The 13,308-nt window shown below is 42.3% G+C and overlaps 1 protein-coding gene across 1 annotated transcript; it reads left to right on the forward strand.

Annotated features, from left to right (window-relative positions):
• The first annotated feature begins 276 nt into the window (after positions 1 to 276).
• LOC148143460 (putative G protein-coupled receptor 139) lies at positions 277 to 12,908 on the forward strand. The gene is made up of 2 exons (XM_087975198.1): positions 277 to 493; positions 12,001 to 12,908. The coding sequence occupies exons 1-2, from the start codon at positions 277 to 279 to the stop codon at positions 12,906 to 12,908; spliced, it is 1,125 nt and encodes a 374-aa protein (XP_087831324.1).
• The last annotated feature ends 400 nt before the right edge of the window (positions 12,909 to 13,308 follow it).

The raw sequence follows: 13,308 nt of genomic DNA on the forward strand, positions 1-13,308 counted from the left end.
ATCTGGACAGAATAAAAATGCCCACTTATGGTGAAATGAAAAGTGCTGTCTTGAAAGGGGTTAACTGAACTTTTTTGTTTAGTGATCATCATCAACATCTGTCTCCATGGATCCTAAATATGTCACAGGAGGAATTCCCTCTTCCATTAACTAGGGACTCATTTCAAGCTGTTCTGGCACAGTATAAGGAAGACTGTCACCTCGACTAACAGGGATCAGCGACTCCAGAAGAATTATAAAAGATCAGATTCTGGAACAGACTGGAACGTGCTAACAATGGATCAGAATCTGGAAACACTAAGTTGGATATATCCAAGAACAGATCAGATAAAAACAAACTGGAATTTTACAAATATCGACAGAAGTTTATCTGGGGATGTTTGTTATCTTTCAACATTTTATGATCGGTTATCTTTACCAGCGAAGATCAGATATGCAATTGACATCATTAAATATTTTTATTATCCAATCCTGGCTATTGTTGGAGTGCAAGGTAAGTTTCATGACTGAGTTATTATTTTCAGAAACCGGTTAAAGCTAGTTTATTGTTCTTAATATTTCATTTGCCTTATTTATTACTGTCGTTGTTGTTGGGAATCTGTATCCAGTTATTCACTGTAAAAACTACCAATTGTTTTGGTAAACTTGCTTACTTCACTCTCTCCTTCTTTGCTCAGGTACTGTCCCTCATTGGTCTCTGCTCAGCTGCTCAGTTTCAGGTAGTAGGATTCATTGCATTAATGCCCTCGACACTTGCACATTAGGAAAATAGAGGTTATTGTCAATTCTGCTTAGCAACACAATTGCCGTATTTACTTCCATCCCATCCCTAGCTAGTATCTGAAAGTGAAGCAGCATGGTGATCCCTGTAGTGACTCTTTAACCATGAGCAGATTTCTCGCCTGGTACCAGGACTATTCTGAATGCCATCTGTGATCATCTCTGGAATATAATTCAATAGATCAAACCATCTGCTATTTACGTCATGAACAGAGAAATCCAGTATGAGGGTATGAGAATTTTTGATTGTAGTTTCAGATACATTACATTAGCACAGGTCAGCCAAATCTCCTGAACTCGTATGCTTCCACCAACCAAAACCCCGTCCACTCATCATTGTGCTCATTGAGCACAAAACAAAAGACTCTGTGAAATTCCTTCACTCTAATATTTTCAAGCAGATTATGACATCCAGTCATACATTTTAGTCATTATCTGTCTGTTGCGCAAACCCCGGGCAATTGTTCACATTTAAACTGATACCCCCACTGTGATTTGTCTGTAAAAATGAATTGTCACGTCTGCCACCCTGCCCCTCGCCTTTTATTGGTATAAGTAATTTACGGAGATACAAACTAATCACAGCATGAGCTGCAAATATTCATAATGATATGTAAATGTCTAGTGCAGGTAAACCTTGCAGTGTACTGGTAATGTGAGCTACTCTCCACATGCTGGACGGATAGCTCAGTTGACTGAACGGGGATTGCAATAGTTTACACAGCTCTACAAATGATTTGGATGCGAAACATAAGAGGTCCAGTTAGGACACCAGATGACACCAAAATTGGAGGTGTAGTGGATGGCGAAGAGGGCAAACACAGATTACAACAAGATCTTGGCCAGATGGGCCAATGGGCTGGGAATTAGCAGATGGAGTTTAATTCAGATAAATGCGACGTGCTGCATTTTGGGAAAGCACGTCTTGCAGGACTTATACACTTAATGGTAATGTCCTAGGAGTGTTGCTGAACAAAGAGACCTTGGTGTGCAGGTTCATAGCTCCTTGAAAGTGGAGTCGCAGGTAGATAGGATAGTGAAGAAGGCGTTTGCTATGCTTTCCTTTATTGGTCAGAGTATTGAGTACAGGAGTTGGGAGGACATGTTGCAGCTGTACAGCTAGGCCACTGTTGGAATATTGCATGCAATTCTTGTCTCCTTCCTATCGGAAAGATGTTGTGAAACTTGAAAGGATTCAGAAAGGATTTACAAGAATGTTGCCAGGGTTGGAGGATTTGAGCTATAGGGCGATGCTGAACAGGCTGGAGCTGTTTACCCTGGATCCTCGGAGGCTGAGGGGTGACCTTACAGAGGTTTGCAAAATTATGAGGGGCATGGATAGGGTAAATAGGCAAAGTCTTCTCTCTGGAGTAAGGGCAGTCCAAAACTAGAGTGTATAGGTTTAAGGTAAGAGGGTAAAGACATAAAAGAGACCTATGGAGCAACTTTTTTCACGCAGAGGATGGTACGTGTATGGAATGAGCTGCCAGACGAAGTTGTAGAGGCTGTTACAATTGCAACATTTAAAAGGCATTTGGATGGGTATATGAGTAGGATGGGTTTGGAGGGATATCGGCCGGGAGCTGGCAGGTGGGACTAGATTGGGTTGGGATAGCTGGTTGGCATGGACGCGTTGGACTGAAGGGTCTGTTTCCATGCTGTACATCTCTATGACTCTATGTCTCTAAATGGAACTGTTATCTTCTCGCACTTACTGTTTGCTGGGCTGTTTACTTTCTGCAGATTCTGAATTTATATAACAAATCATTTCAACTGATGTGACCATGGGTGGCACGTTGTCTCACAGGTTAGCACGGCTGCCTCACAGCACCAGGGTCCCAGCTTCGATTCCAGCCTCGAGCGACTGTGTGTATGGAGTTTGTACATTCTCCCCGTGTCTGTGTGGATTTACTCCGGATGCTCCGCTTTCCTCCCACAGTCCAAAGATGTGCATGCCAGGTGAATTGGCCATGCTAATTTGCCCACAGTGTAAGGTGCAGTAGTCAGAGGGAAAGTGGGTCTGGGTGGGTTAGTCTTCGGAGGGTCAGTGTGCTCTTGAAGGGCCGAAGTGTCTGTTTCCGCACGGTAGGTGATTTGATTTGATCTTATCTTTATTTAGTGTTCCAATTCTTATGATTCCATTACGCAGTTGTAGTCGTAGTCCTCTGCTATTACGAACTCAACACCCAAAAAGAAGCCCACCATGCTTCGTAATCTGCTAAAATTGTAAGTGAGTGAAACAGAACTCCTAATTTGCATTATTTAAAGAAAAGTAGCAATTTATTTTCCTACCTCTAACAGTGGACACGAAACAAAACTATTAACAAACCCAACACTCTTTCCCCACCTAGCCACGATCCCTTAAATGAACACAATTCTATTAAATACGCAACCAATAACACATGTAGTAAATAGCACGTTAACTTAATCTGAAATCCACACAATCTCTTATGCTGTCTTCCCTCTGGTATTCCGATTCCATTGTCTTCTCCCGGGTTTCCTCTTCTTTCTTTTTACTGCGTGTGCTTTGTTTTTTTCATTAAAAAGGGTCTTTTGATAGATAGTACCATCTGAAATTTCCTCGAGAGTAAGATGTTTACTATGTTGGATGGCCTTTGCTCTCTGGTATATGGCAGTTGATGTGGCCAATTTCAAAAATACACTGCACCATTCCCAGTCATTGGACCGATGTTGTCAATGCAATAAATTCAAACTCAGTTGGGTTTTAATATCCAAAGTATAATATAGTTTAACCAGTGAAATTTGAATTGTTGTCAGGAAAATTCAAGGATCCATTTCACGCCCATTTGGTACTTGTATCTATTTTAGAACAGCATGTCTCTTCGGTGCTCTGTTCTGGCATCTCTGGCTGTACTATATATTTACTTGAAATTTCCAGAAAAAAAAACATTTTAAAGTGAGCATATACGTTTTCGGCCTCATAACAATTGTACCCTCCAATATCTCACTTCGCAACTTAGTCCAGACGAACTGGACATGCACATTCTATTCCCCAAATTTCACCAGCTTGCTCTCTATGAAGTAATGACGGATGGTATTTTCAATGTTGGTTTATATCATTGTCTAGCTTCCCCTGGTTTTAGGCTGTCTAGACTATCGAGTGTTGGCATTTTGAGCGTCGAGGGTTTCAGCATCTCTGAGATATGTCTCTGAAATTTTTTCTGTGCCTGTCCATTGAACACCTGCGTTCGTCACACCCGGCAGATCATGTGTTGAAAACACGTGGAAGCGTTCTTCATGTTTTATTTAGATTCCCTACAATTTCGAGAAAGGCCCTTCGATCCAACAATTACACACCGACCCTGCGAAGAGTAACCCACCGAGACCCATTCTCCATACTTACCCTTGACTAATATACTTAACATTATGCAATTTAACACGGCCAATTCACCTAACTAGCGCATTTTTTGGATTGTGGGAGGAAACAGGAACACCCGGAGGAAACCCACGCAGACACGTGGAAAATGTGCAAACTCCACACAGGCGTTCACCTAAGGATGGAATTGAACCTGAGTTCCTGTCGCTGAGGCAGCACTGAGTCACCGGCGTTGAGTTGAACCAGATGATAGTGCACTGCACATTTAATCTATTACCTGAAATTGCATAAAACTATTGTTTAATATATTTTAGATATGTTAGAAACATCTGCAAACTAATGAGTGGATCTGTTTGCTTGAGCTACTTTAGACATATTTAACATGTCTTGCTGCATTCTACCCATGAGGGTCCCACGTAATGCTGGCTCATCAGGAGGACTGCTGTTTCTTGACAACGTTCATGATCTCAGAAGGAGTTAGAGTCCAACGAGTGCTGCAGAATCCATGATATTAATACAATTCTGCACGATTTCAGTACTTGGACAGGCATTGCATTATGCAGAAATCCATCACTAGGTAATGATGTCACGGGGTTCACTGAAAGCCAAAACAACTGTCCCTGCACAAAACCAGTAACTTTCCAGTTGTTTTCAGCAGCGTCATCATCTCTAAGTAATCCGACACAATTAATCCTAAATGATCTGGTATAAGCTTTTTTTTCCCTATCATAGAACGACAGACGAGTCATCAAACTTATGCCTGAGAGGCTTCAGTCTGACTCCCGTTATTCATAGTAAAGGGGATTCAGCTGGTTTTTCGGAGATGGGGCTGTGAGCTGTTTAAATGTTCAGGGAAAGCAGAGAATTTGGTGACCCGATACTAAAAGAAGCAGAGAGATTGTAGTTACAGAGCATCCATATCTGGAACATGAAAACAAGTGGACCCGATGCCGCAGAGAGGGGAAGCTCTGAAAGTATGGACGAGCTTGCTCGTCGAAAGGAATCTGACTTAGCAAACTCTTAGAGAACATCTTACTATACTACATTTGATGCAGGAACATAGTGTGAGCTGACACTGAGTCAATGGGCCGGTCACTGGGTGGTATCAGGTCATTCAATGTGACCTGAAGCTTCACAGTGGGATGAGATGTGCTGGCAGTGGCTCTTAAGGTCACAGCCTCATTCAGATGCTACGTTGCACAGACGTACAGAAAGAAGTGCGTGATACATCTATCATCTTTCGCTATGTTGACACAGATGCATCTATTAGTTGACAGAGGTCATAGATGTAAGGTCAATACAGTGCTGCCAGCTGGGCTGTTCTGTTCCTAGTATAGTGGAATTACCAATGGCGTACAAGGCGCTGTGGGGTCCCCATGTCAATGAGGGAAAGCGGAAAAACTAAAGGAAATCTCAGCCTTTTAAGGCCAGAGTGTGACCATGCAGAGCACATCATGTTGAATAAAGCCCGTACTCATGGCAGCTAACACAGCATCTTAATTACGAAGTAGTCAGTCATTCCTATAGTTGTCGTGTATCCACTGAGAATACAGTCAAGCTATTCTCTTTGACCGAAACTGGTTTAGGCTGACCTAACCAGAAGTGACCTGCTCAAGGGGAAGAGTCACACATGGACATGGAGGCAGACCGATATCTTGGCAGCCAGGTTTTCTAGTGCAGCAGGCTTTGTTCCATAAAGCGTGGTGTGCGTCCAGAATGTGCTGCCAGCAGAAATGGTTGAGGCGGGTACTTTAACAACTTTCAAAATCACTGTGTCACTGCACTCTTTAGTGAAATCAATCCACAGAAGCCTCTATTCCGTCTTCCCTCTTGTACATACATGCCGCATTTAGATTCAGCTCTCAAAGTTCCAGAATCTATGCCAATCCATCTTTTCATCTGTCAGCGAATGCTCTGTAATTGGACGAGATTAACAGCCTTACGCAAGTAAATCATATTCCACGAGGCCTAACTGTCTGTCCTTGATGCAATCATTGCATCCCCAAACCCCTCCACGAGTAATAATAGAAAAACCTGTGTCTACACATCCGGTAGGGACAATTACACATTGATTTTGATCTTTCAGAATGTCATTCTCCCAGAAAAGAATAAATTTTCGCATCCTAAGCCCAATCCTTGACGCTAAGGTCGAACAAATTAATCCACACGGACAGAATGCTTCCCCAAGTCAATGACAATTGTTCCAATCGAGTTGCTTCAGGGACGTGCTTTAGTCCAATGCCAGAGAGATAGCTGTACAGTGCCGGTATCCTGTCACCAAGTCAAGCTTTAGTTGCACATGGACAGTTCTTGCCTGGAGTACAACTTCATTCAGTCACTTGTCAAACTGACAGAACGACTAACATTCCTCTTTGTACCTATCAACCAGAGCTCCTTGATTGTACCAGATGAAGAGCCCCAGTGAGGTCCAAATATTTGACCTCGTCACAACCACTACAGCCACGCTATCCCGACATGATAAGGTTTACTTATTCTCAATGCATGCGTTTTTTATTTGATAATCTGCCTAACGTTTCACGTTCTATGGTATTAGAAAGTCATTATCTTCCGTGAAGACAGAAGAACAAAAGAAGAAGGAACCAACACTGTGCAATTCAGCCTCTCGAGCCTGCTTCGCCATTTCTGCTGTCATGGCTGACCTTATCCTGCCATCGCCTCCACTCCCTTGTCCGTTCTGCGTAACAATTCATTTACTCAAATGTCAAGCAAGCTCTGAATGTTAAGATAGTGAATTGTACCGCTGCTGTAACTCTGCTGCACTCCATCCTCAATCTGTGATTTCTAGTTTTAGATCACCCACACGAGAAACCATCCACTCACTGTCGACATTTTCAATTCCTTGAGTTTCTTCAATACCCCAATTGCAATTCCCCTCGTTCTTCTAAATTGAAGACAGTGCAATTCTGAACTGCTTAATTTCTCTTGCTATGAAGATCCCCTTATATTCTGATTCAATACAGTGAACGTCTTCAGAATTGCCTGCAATTCAACAGCATCCATGCCAAAGTGAGAGCACCAAAACTGTACACAGCATTCCATTCACGGGCTCACTAATGCTTTGTATATTTGCAGCAATCTTTCCCTCCATATAAATTCTATTGTTACTGAAGTAAATTCCAACATTTCATTTGCGTTTCTTATTACAGTCTGTGCTGGCATGCATTTCTATTTTCTTTATCAGAGTATGCTGTGAAATTGAAAATCTTTTCCCAGTAAGCAGAGGAGGCAGAGTCATTGCTTATTGCGAATACAGAGGCAAAAGTGTTGCATGGTGAACATCAGGGCCAAAACGTATCCAGGTTGGGTTGTGGTATTTTGGGAACGAGCAACAATCAATTTTTCCATGATATTATTGAAGAGTGGAACCAGTTCAAGAGACCAAATGGCCTACTCGTGCCCGTTATTCTGATGTTACGATGCTTGCAACAAGCCAAATCTGCTCTTTTTTCTGTGACATAATGGTAAGGACTGATTCACATTCTCCTGTTCTAGTGCAACAGTTCCCAGGGCTCCAGTTTTCATTCTACATTCTGCTCAAGTGGACGAATGATGGCTTCCTGCTGATATTAATGTTTAAAATACTCAATCACCTTCTTCTGTTCCTGTTTTGCAGAATCAAGGAACCGCATGTCCTTCAAATATTCTTGCCTTATAGTCTCCATAGAGACAACAATTCGTCCTCCTATTTATATGAAACTTGCTCAAGCAGCTAAATGTTTTCCCTGCTTTGCATAATAATTGTGCCAATGGGCGCCTGAGCGTCCTCTTGTTGCTGTGTAACATGCTCACAGGTGGAATTTCCTTTTACTGTACAACAGGTCTGAGGGGCTGAATGACCTTGCCGTTCTTCTGTAAAATCTCTGCGAAAGTCAATGGCTACATTCTGTCCATGAGCTGTAGAATTCATAGACATAATATCTAATTCATGACCTTCTGTTATGACTGATATGCAACTATTCCTATCCAAGAGCCTTTTGCTGCTGAGTGAATTCCATTTGTTTACATGTAACAGGTTCAAGAGTCTTAATCGCCTCATTCTGTTCCTTTGAAGGAGCCTCAAGAATCCGAACAGCCTCCTCCTGTTAGAGTGTTCCAGATTCAACGGACTGAATGATGCCCTCCTAGTAACAGATTTGAGAGGCAGATGGCCTCCTCCCGTTCCTGTTTAAATGGAATCAAGAAGCTGATCAACCTCGCCTTGCTCCTCTAACAACCATGAACGATTAAATTACACAGAATTGCACAAGTTAGACTCCGTTGCAAGTCACGTTGGTTCAGTGGTTAGCACTGCTGCCTCACAGTGCCAGAGAGTCGGGTCCAATTCCAACCTCGGTCGACTGTCTGTGTGGAGGTGGCACATTCTCCCCGTGCCAGCATGCGTTTCCTGCGGGTGCTCTGGTGTCCTCCCACAATCCAAAGATGCACTGGTCAGGTGTATTTGGCCAAGCTAAATTGCCCTGTTGATATTAATGTGTGAAATAATCAATCGCCTCCTTCTATTCCTGTTTTGCAGAGTCGAGGAACTACAGGGCCCTGAGATAGATGCATTATGTGCATTAGTCAGGAGTGAATGGGTCTGGCTGGATTACACTTCAGAGATTCGCTGTGGACTTGTTGGGCCGAAGAGCCTGTTTTTACACGGTAGGGAATCTAATCTACTCGAGTCTGGCCCACCTCCGGAAACGTCAGAGCTAAACTGATGATGTTGAACACCACTTTCCTGTCAGAATATTCAGAAGGGAGGTGATCAAGGAAAAGTGCAAAGTGGGAGAATGAAATGAGAAGTGGACAGCTAACATGAAAAAGGTACTGAGTGTCAGTGACTAGCTTCCTCTTGAGAACATGTTGCTTGAGAACTCAGTTGATTTCTCTTGCATCACTTTACGAGATGGCAGAAGGTAACTGATTGGATGCAAAGTAGCTGAACTGGACATTATTTCGAATTTTTGTCCCCAGAGCATACCTCGGAAATTACGTAAAATGGCCGGGTAAATGTCAGTGTTGTAGTTATATTGGAACAACGTCAACTGTGATGTGGTCAGTTCTGAATGACGAGCCATCAGTAATATTGCTGTGATGTTCTCAGAGTCTAGAAGCTGCATTCATTATTTCCCGTTCAAGTCTTTGCATGTTTAAGACAACCACATTGGTTCTTCATTATTATATATATCTGGTACTGCTCCTTGAAAACTATCCTGCAATTTACATTAAAATATGCTGAGTTCCCCTTTACATGTCATTTTTGAATAGTGATGATACTGGCAATGAGATTATAGATTGTGATTGACAACAGCTCTGCTGTGATGATGAATCACACTGCATCATTCGTATCCGGTCATGATTTCCCAACTCTGTTCTCAAGCTTTCTAAATTCGCAGCAAGTGGCACCATATAACATGATGAAGCATGTCTTCTTTAAGAGCATGAGACTTCATCTCACCAGGAGTGTCTGCTGGGCATGCCTGCTGATGCTGCTACGTACCGGTGCCTGTGTGACAAGCAGATTGTGAAGGATGTTTCCCTCTTGGTTGAGTCATCACGTACTGTTGTCAAGCTGCTTTGCATTTTTGACTTCGGCCAGCTCAGTAAATGGGATTGTGGAGACACTCTTGTTGATGATCATTGAAGTGACGCTCCCAGAATATATTCGGTTTTCGTGTTTCCCTCAGTGCTTTTTACAATTCATTTTCAAGATGAAGGAGAACTGATTTATCATTGAGGGGAAGTGCGGAGTTCAGTAGATATCCATCTATTCGATCTTTCCTTGTTCATCGTTGACCTGTAACTATGAAATTCCTTGGGGTCTGGAATCGATGTTGAGGAATTCCCTTCCGACTCTTCACCGTTGTGCCTATACTGCTGATGGGTCTGCCTCACTGGGGGGCCGGGGCATTCCAAGGATGCTGATGGTGGTTCCTGCTACATTGCCCATGAGATCCCATTTTGTGAGTATGTCCAAACCAGGCTGCTTCTTCATCATTCAAAATAAAGTAAAAACTACAAAGGCTAAGGGAATAATGCCTCAAGCTGAATGAAAGGCTATCTACTATAATGAGTTTTGCATTCTCAAAACGAATGAGGAATTGACGATTGAGGCATTTGCAGTAAACAGCTCTGATTTAATAGCATTACAGAAACATCACTACATGGTGACAAATCAAAGAATCCCTACGTCGTGGAAACAAGCCATTTGGCCGAGCTATCCACACCCACCCTCTGAAGAGTAATACACCCAGGCAAATTCCCCCTACCATATTATCTTATATTTACCTCTGACGAATGCACATGACCGACACATCCCTGTGTACTATGAGTGTTATAGCAACTGATATCCAGGACTGTGCACAATTAGGTATTTGTGCACAAATAAGAAAAATGGGTGGGGTGATTTTCATAATAAGCATTACACTTGAATAACCAAAAGCGAGAAACGTCGAGGAAATTATTAAGATGAAACTCAACAGACCTAGGAGCATGTTTCAGAAGAGAGCGCAGTTAACGTTTCGAGTCCAGTCCTATTCGTCATCAAAACCGATTTCGTTTCAGGTCTTCAGCATATCCAGTTCTTTGTTTTATTTTAGATTAGTAAGTATTGTGCGCACTGCAGCGTTATTGCAGGAGACGTTCTGAAAAGGAGGGGAAGGTCGCGTGTAAGAATGCAGGCGACGGTCAATAATAGCTGAAGGCCTTTGTTAGGTTTGAGGTGTACTTTTCGTTTGAGGAAAAGCAGGTAATGTCCGATGTACCGCTTTGGAGGGTAGAATCATCAGGACACATGTGGAAGAGATGGACAAATTGGACAATGGCGTCACTGTCAGCTGACTATTTGTTCAACCACACAAAGGAGCTCAGCCATGAAAGAAACAAACCAAACAGACATCTGATTACAAAGAAGGACTCGGTAAGGTGGAAACAAATGCACCAATCACAAAGTGGTCATATCTCTTAAATCCATAGTTTGTTTCAAAAAAGTCACCTTAAATTCGTTGCAGAGATGAGGACATTTGTTTCAATTTCTTAGAGTTTTGGGAATTTTGAAAATGTCTCACCCAGTGAGCGATGGAAACAAAATCAATCAACATTTTTAAGGTAAAGGCAGATTCATGAATATCAATTACATCGAATGAATCTCAGAGAGCGTGCGGCAGTGTGGATCTCAGGAGCGGCCATGATCATATTAAATGGGAGGGCAGGTCTGAAGGGTTGAATGGCCAAAGGATGTACCTTAATCACATGTTCTCGTACTTGTATCAAAACGAATCTGCTCCTGCACATTCAACATTCCGTGATGCTAACGCCGTTTCAAACATTGTTCGGTCCTTATTTTGGATTTATGTAGTTTTGATTGATGGAAGGGGCCTATCTGTAATGTGGATATTCATGACTCTGGCATATTTTATAATCGACATTATTTTTGAATGGAGAAAGAGAGGACTGCAGATGCTGGAGATCAGAATCGAAGAGTGTGTTGCAAGAAAAGCACAGCCGATCACGCAGCGTCCAAGAAGCAGGAGAATCGACTTTTCGGGCATAAGCCCTTCATCGGGAAAGATCAATCTTCCTGCTTCTCGGAGGATGCCTGACCTGCTGAGCTTTTTCAGCTCCACACTTTTGACTGTGATCTCCAGCATCTGCAATCCGCACTTTCTTGTGAATGTCTCTTATGTGCACGATGTTCATACGGATACTATCCCCAACCTTTTCGAAAGAAATTCGGATCTTTTTGTTTCTTATTTCAGGTCTAATTATTTCACTTAATGTCTGAATGCAGGGGCTCATTTGAAAATCTCAGTAAGTCTTCAATCAAACTGATAAATTTGCTTCAGGCTGGTTCATAATCTGTCTCTTTGCCTTCCTCACAGTTAACGTAGTAACGATCTTCATTTTGATCTTTAAAAATTGTGGATTGTCTCCATGTGTCTGTCGTTACCTGGTGGCCATGGCACTGGCGGATCTACTGGTCGTTATCCTCGACCTGATATTGAGACACATTCCGATTGTTTATCGAGAACAGTGTTCTTTTCTGAGATCTATCCCTGTCTGTAACATCCATGCTGTCCTGCTTTATGCAGCCACTGATTGTTCTGTCTGGTTCACCGTCACCTTCACTTTTGATCGATTTGTGGCCATTTGTTGCCAAAAGCTGAAAAGTAATTACTGCAGTGAAAAAACCGGGGCTGTGGTTCTGGGAATAGTGACTGTGCTGAGCTGTTTAAAGAACATCTTCTGGTATTTTATGTTCACAGGCCGGTATTGGCTGGACAATGATCCCTGGTTTTGTTACGTATCAACTGGTGTGTATGATTCTCTTTTCTGGGTCACAGTCGAGTTCCTCCATAACATGCTAAACCCGACGCTGCCTTTTCTTCTGATTCTGCTATTCAATGTTTTCACTGTGAAACATATTTTAGTGACCAGCAATGCCCGCCGGAGACTCCGGGCTCACAGCAATGGGAAGAGTCAGACAGACACGGAATTGAAGAACCGAAAGAAATCCATCATTTTATTGTTTGCAATATCAGCCAATTTCATCCTGTTATGGTCAATGTTATTTCTGTATTCTCTCTGGAGCCGGATGTGGTATTTGGGGTATAATTCTGTGATTCTAGACTATTATGTGATGGAGTTAGGTTTCATGCTGCAGCTTCTCAGTTGCTGCACAAACACCGCAGTTTATGCTGTGACCCAGACAAAGTTCAGACATCAGCTGAAGGAAGTATTGAAATACCCCTTTTCACAAATCTATCAAACAATCAAATTCACTAATTGAATAATCCATCCAGGAGTTCCTTATTTCAATTCAAATGTTCAGTAAAGAATTGGCCTGTCGCTGTGTTAACAGACTGGGAGTAAAATCACGAGCATTTTTAATGGCTTTCTCCCGAGTCAAGGGCCTCTGGGAAGAGGTAGCGTTCCACTTGCTGTATCTATAACTTCACTTGAGAGTAATTAAAAAATGTTCATTTGAAAGTGACAAACAGCACAACTAAGTATGTCTTTGTGTATGTTTTGTTTTTGTGCTGAGGAAGGAGCGACAATCGGTGTCAAGCTCGGGAGCTGGTTTGAAGGAAGCATTTTTATCTTTTTTACTAGTGATGAAGCAATCTCCAGCCTTCTCTTTAGATTTTCCACCTATCTACATATACACTGTTCTGCTTTACTTCTCTCAT

Source organism: Chiloscyllium plagiosum, unplaced genomic scaffold, assembly GCF_037043375.1.
Source record: "Chiloscyllium plagiosum isolate Xiang-an unplaced genomic scaffold, Cpla_swu_hap1 HiC_scaffold_27, whole genome shotgun sequence".
NCBI classification, from domain to species: Eukaryota; Metazoa; Chordata; class Chondrichthyes; order Orectolobiformes; family Hemiscylliidae; genus Chiloscyllium; species Chiloscyllium plagiosum.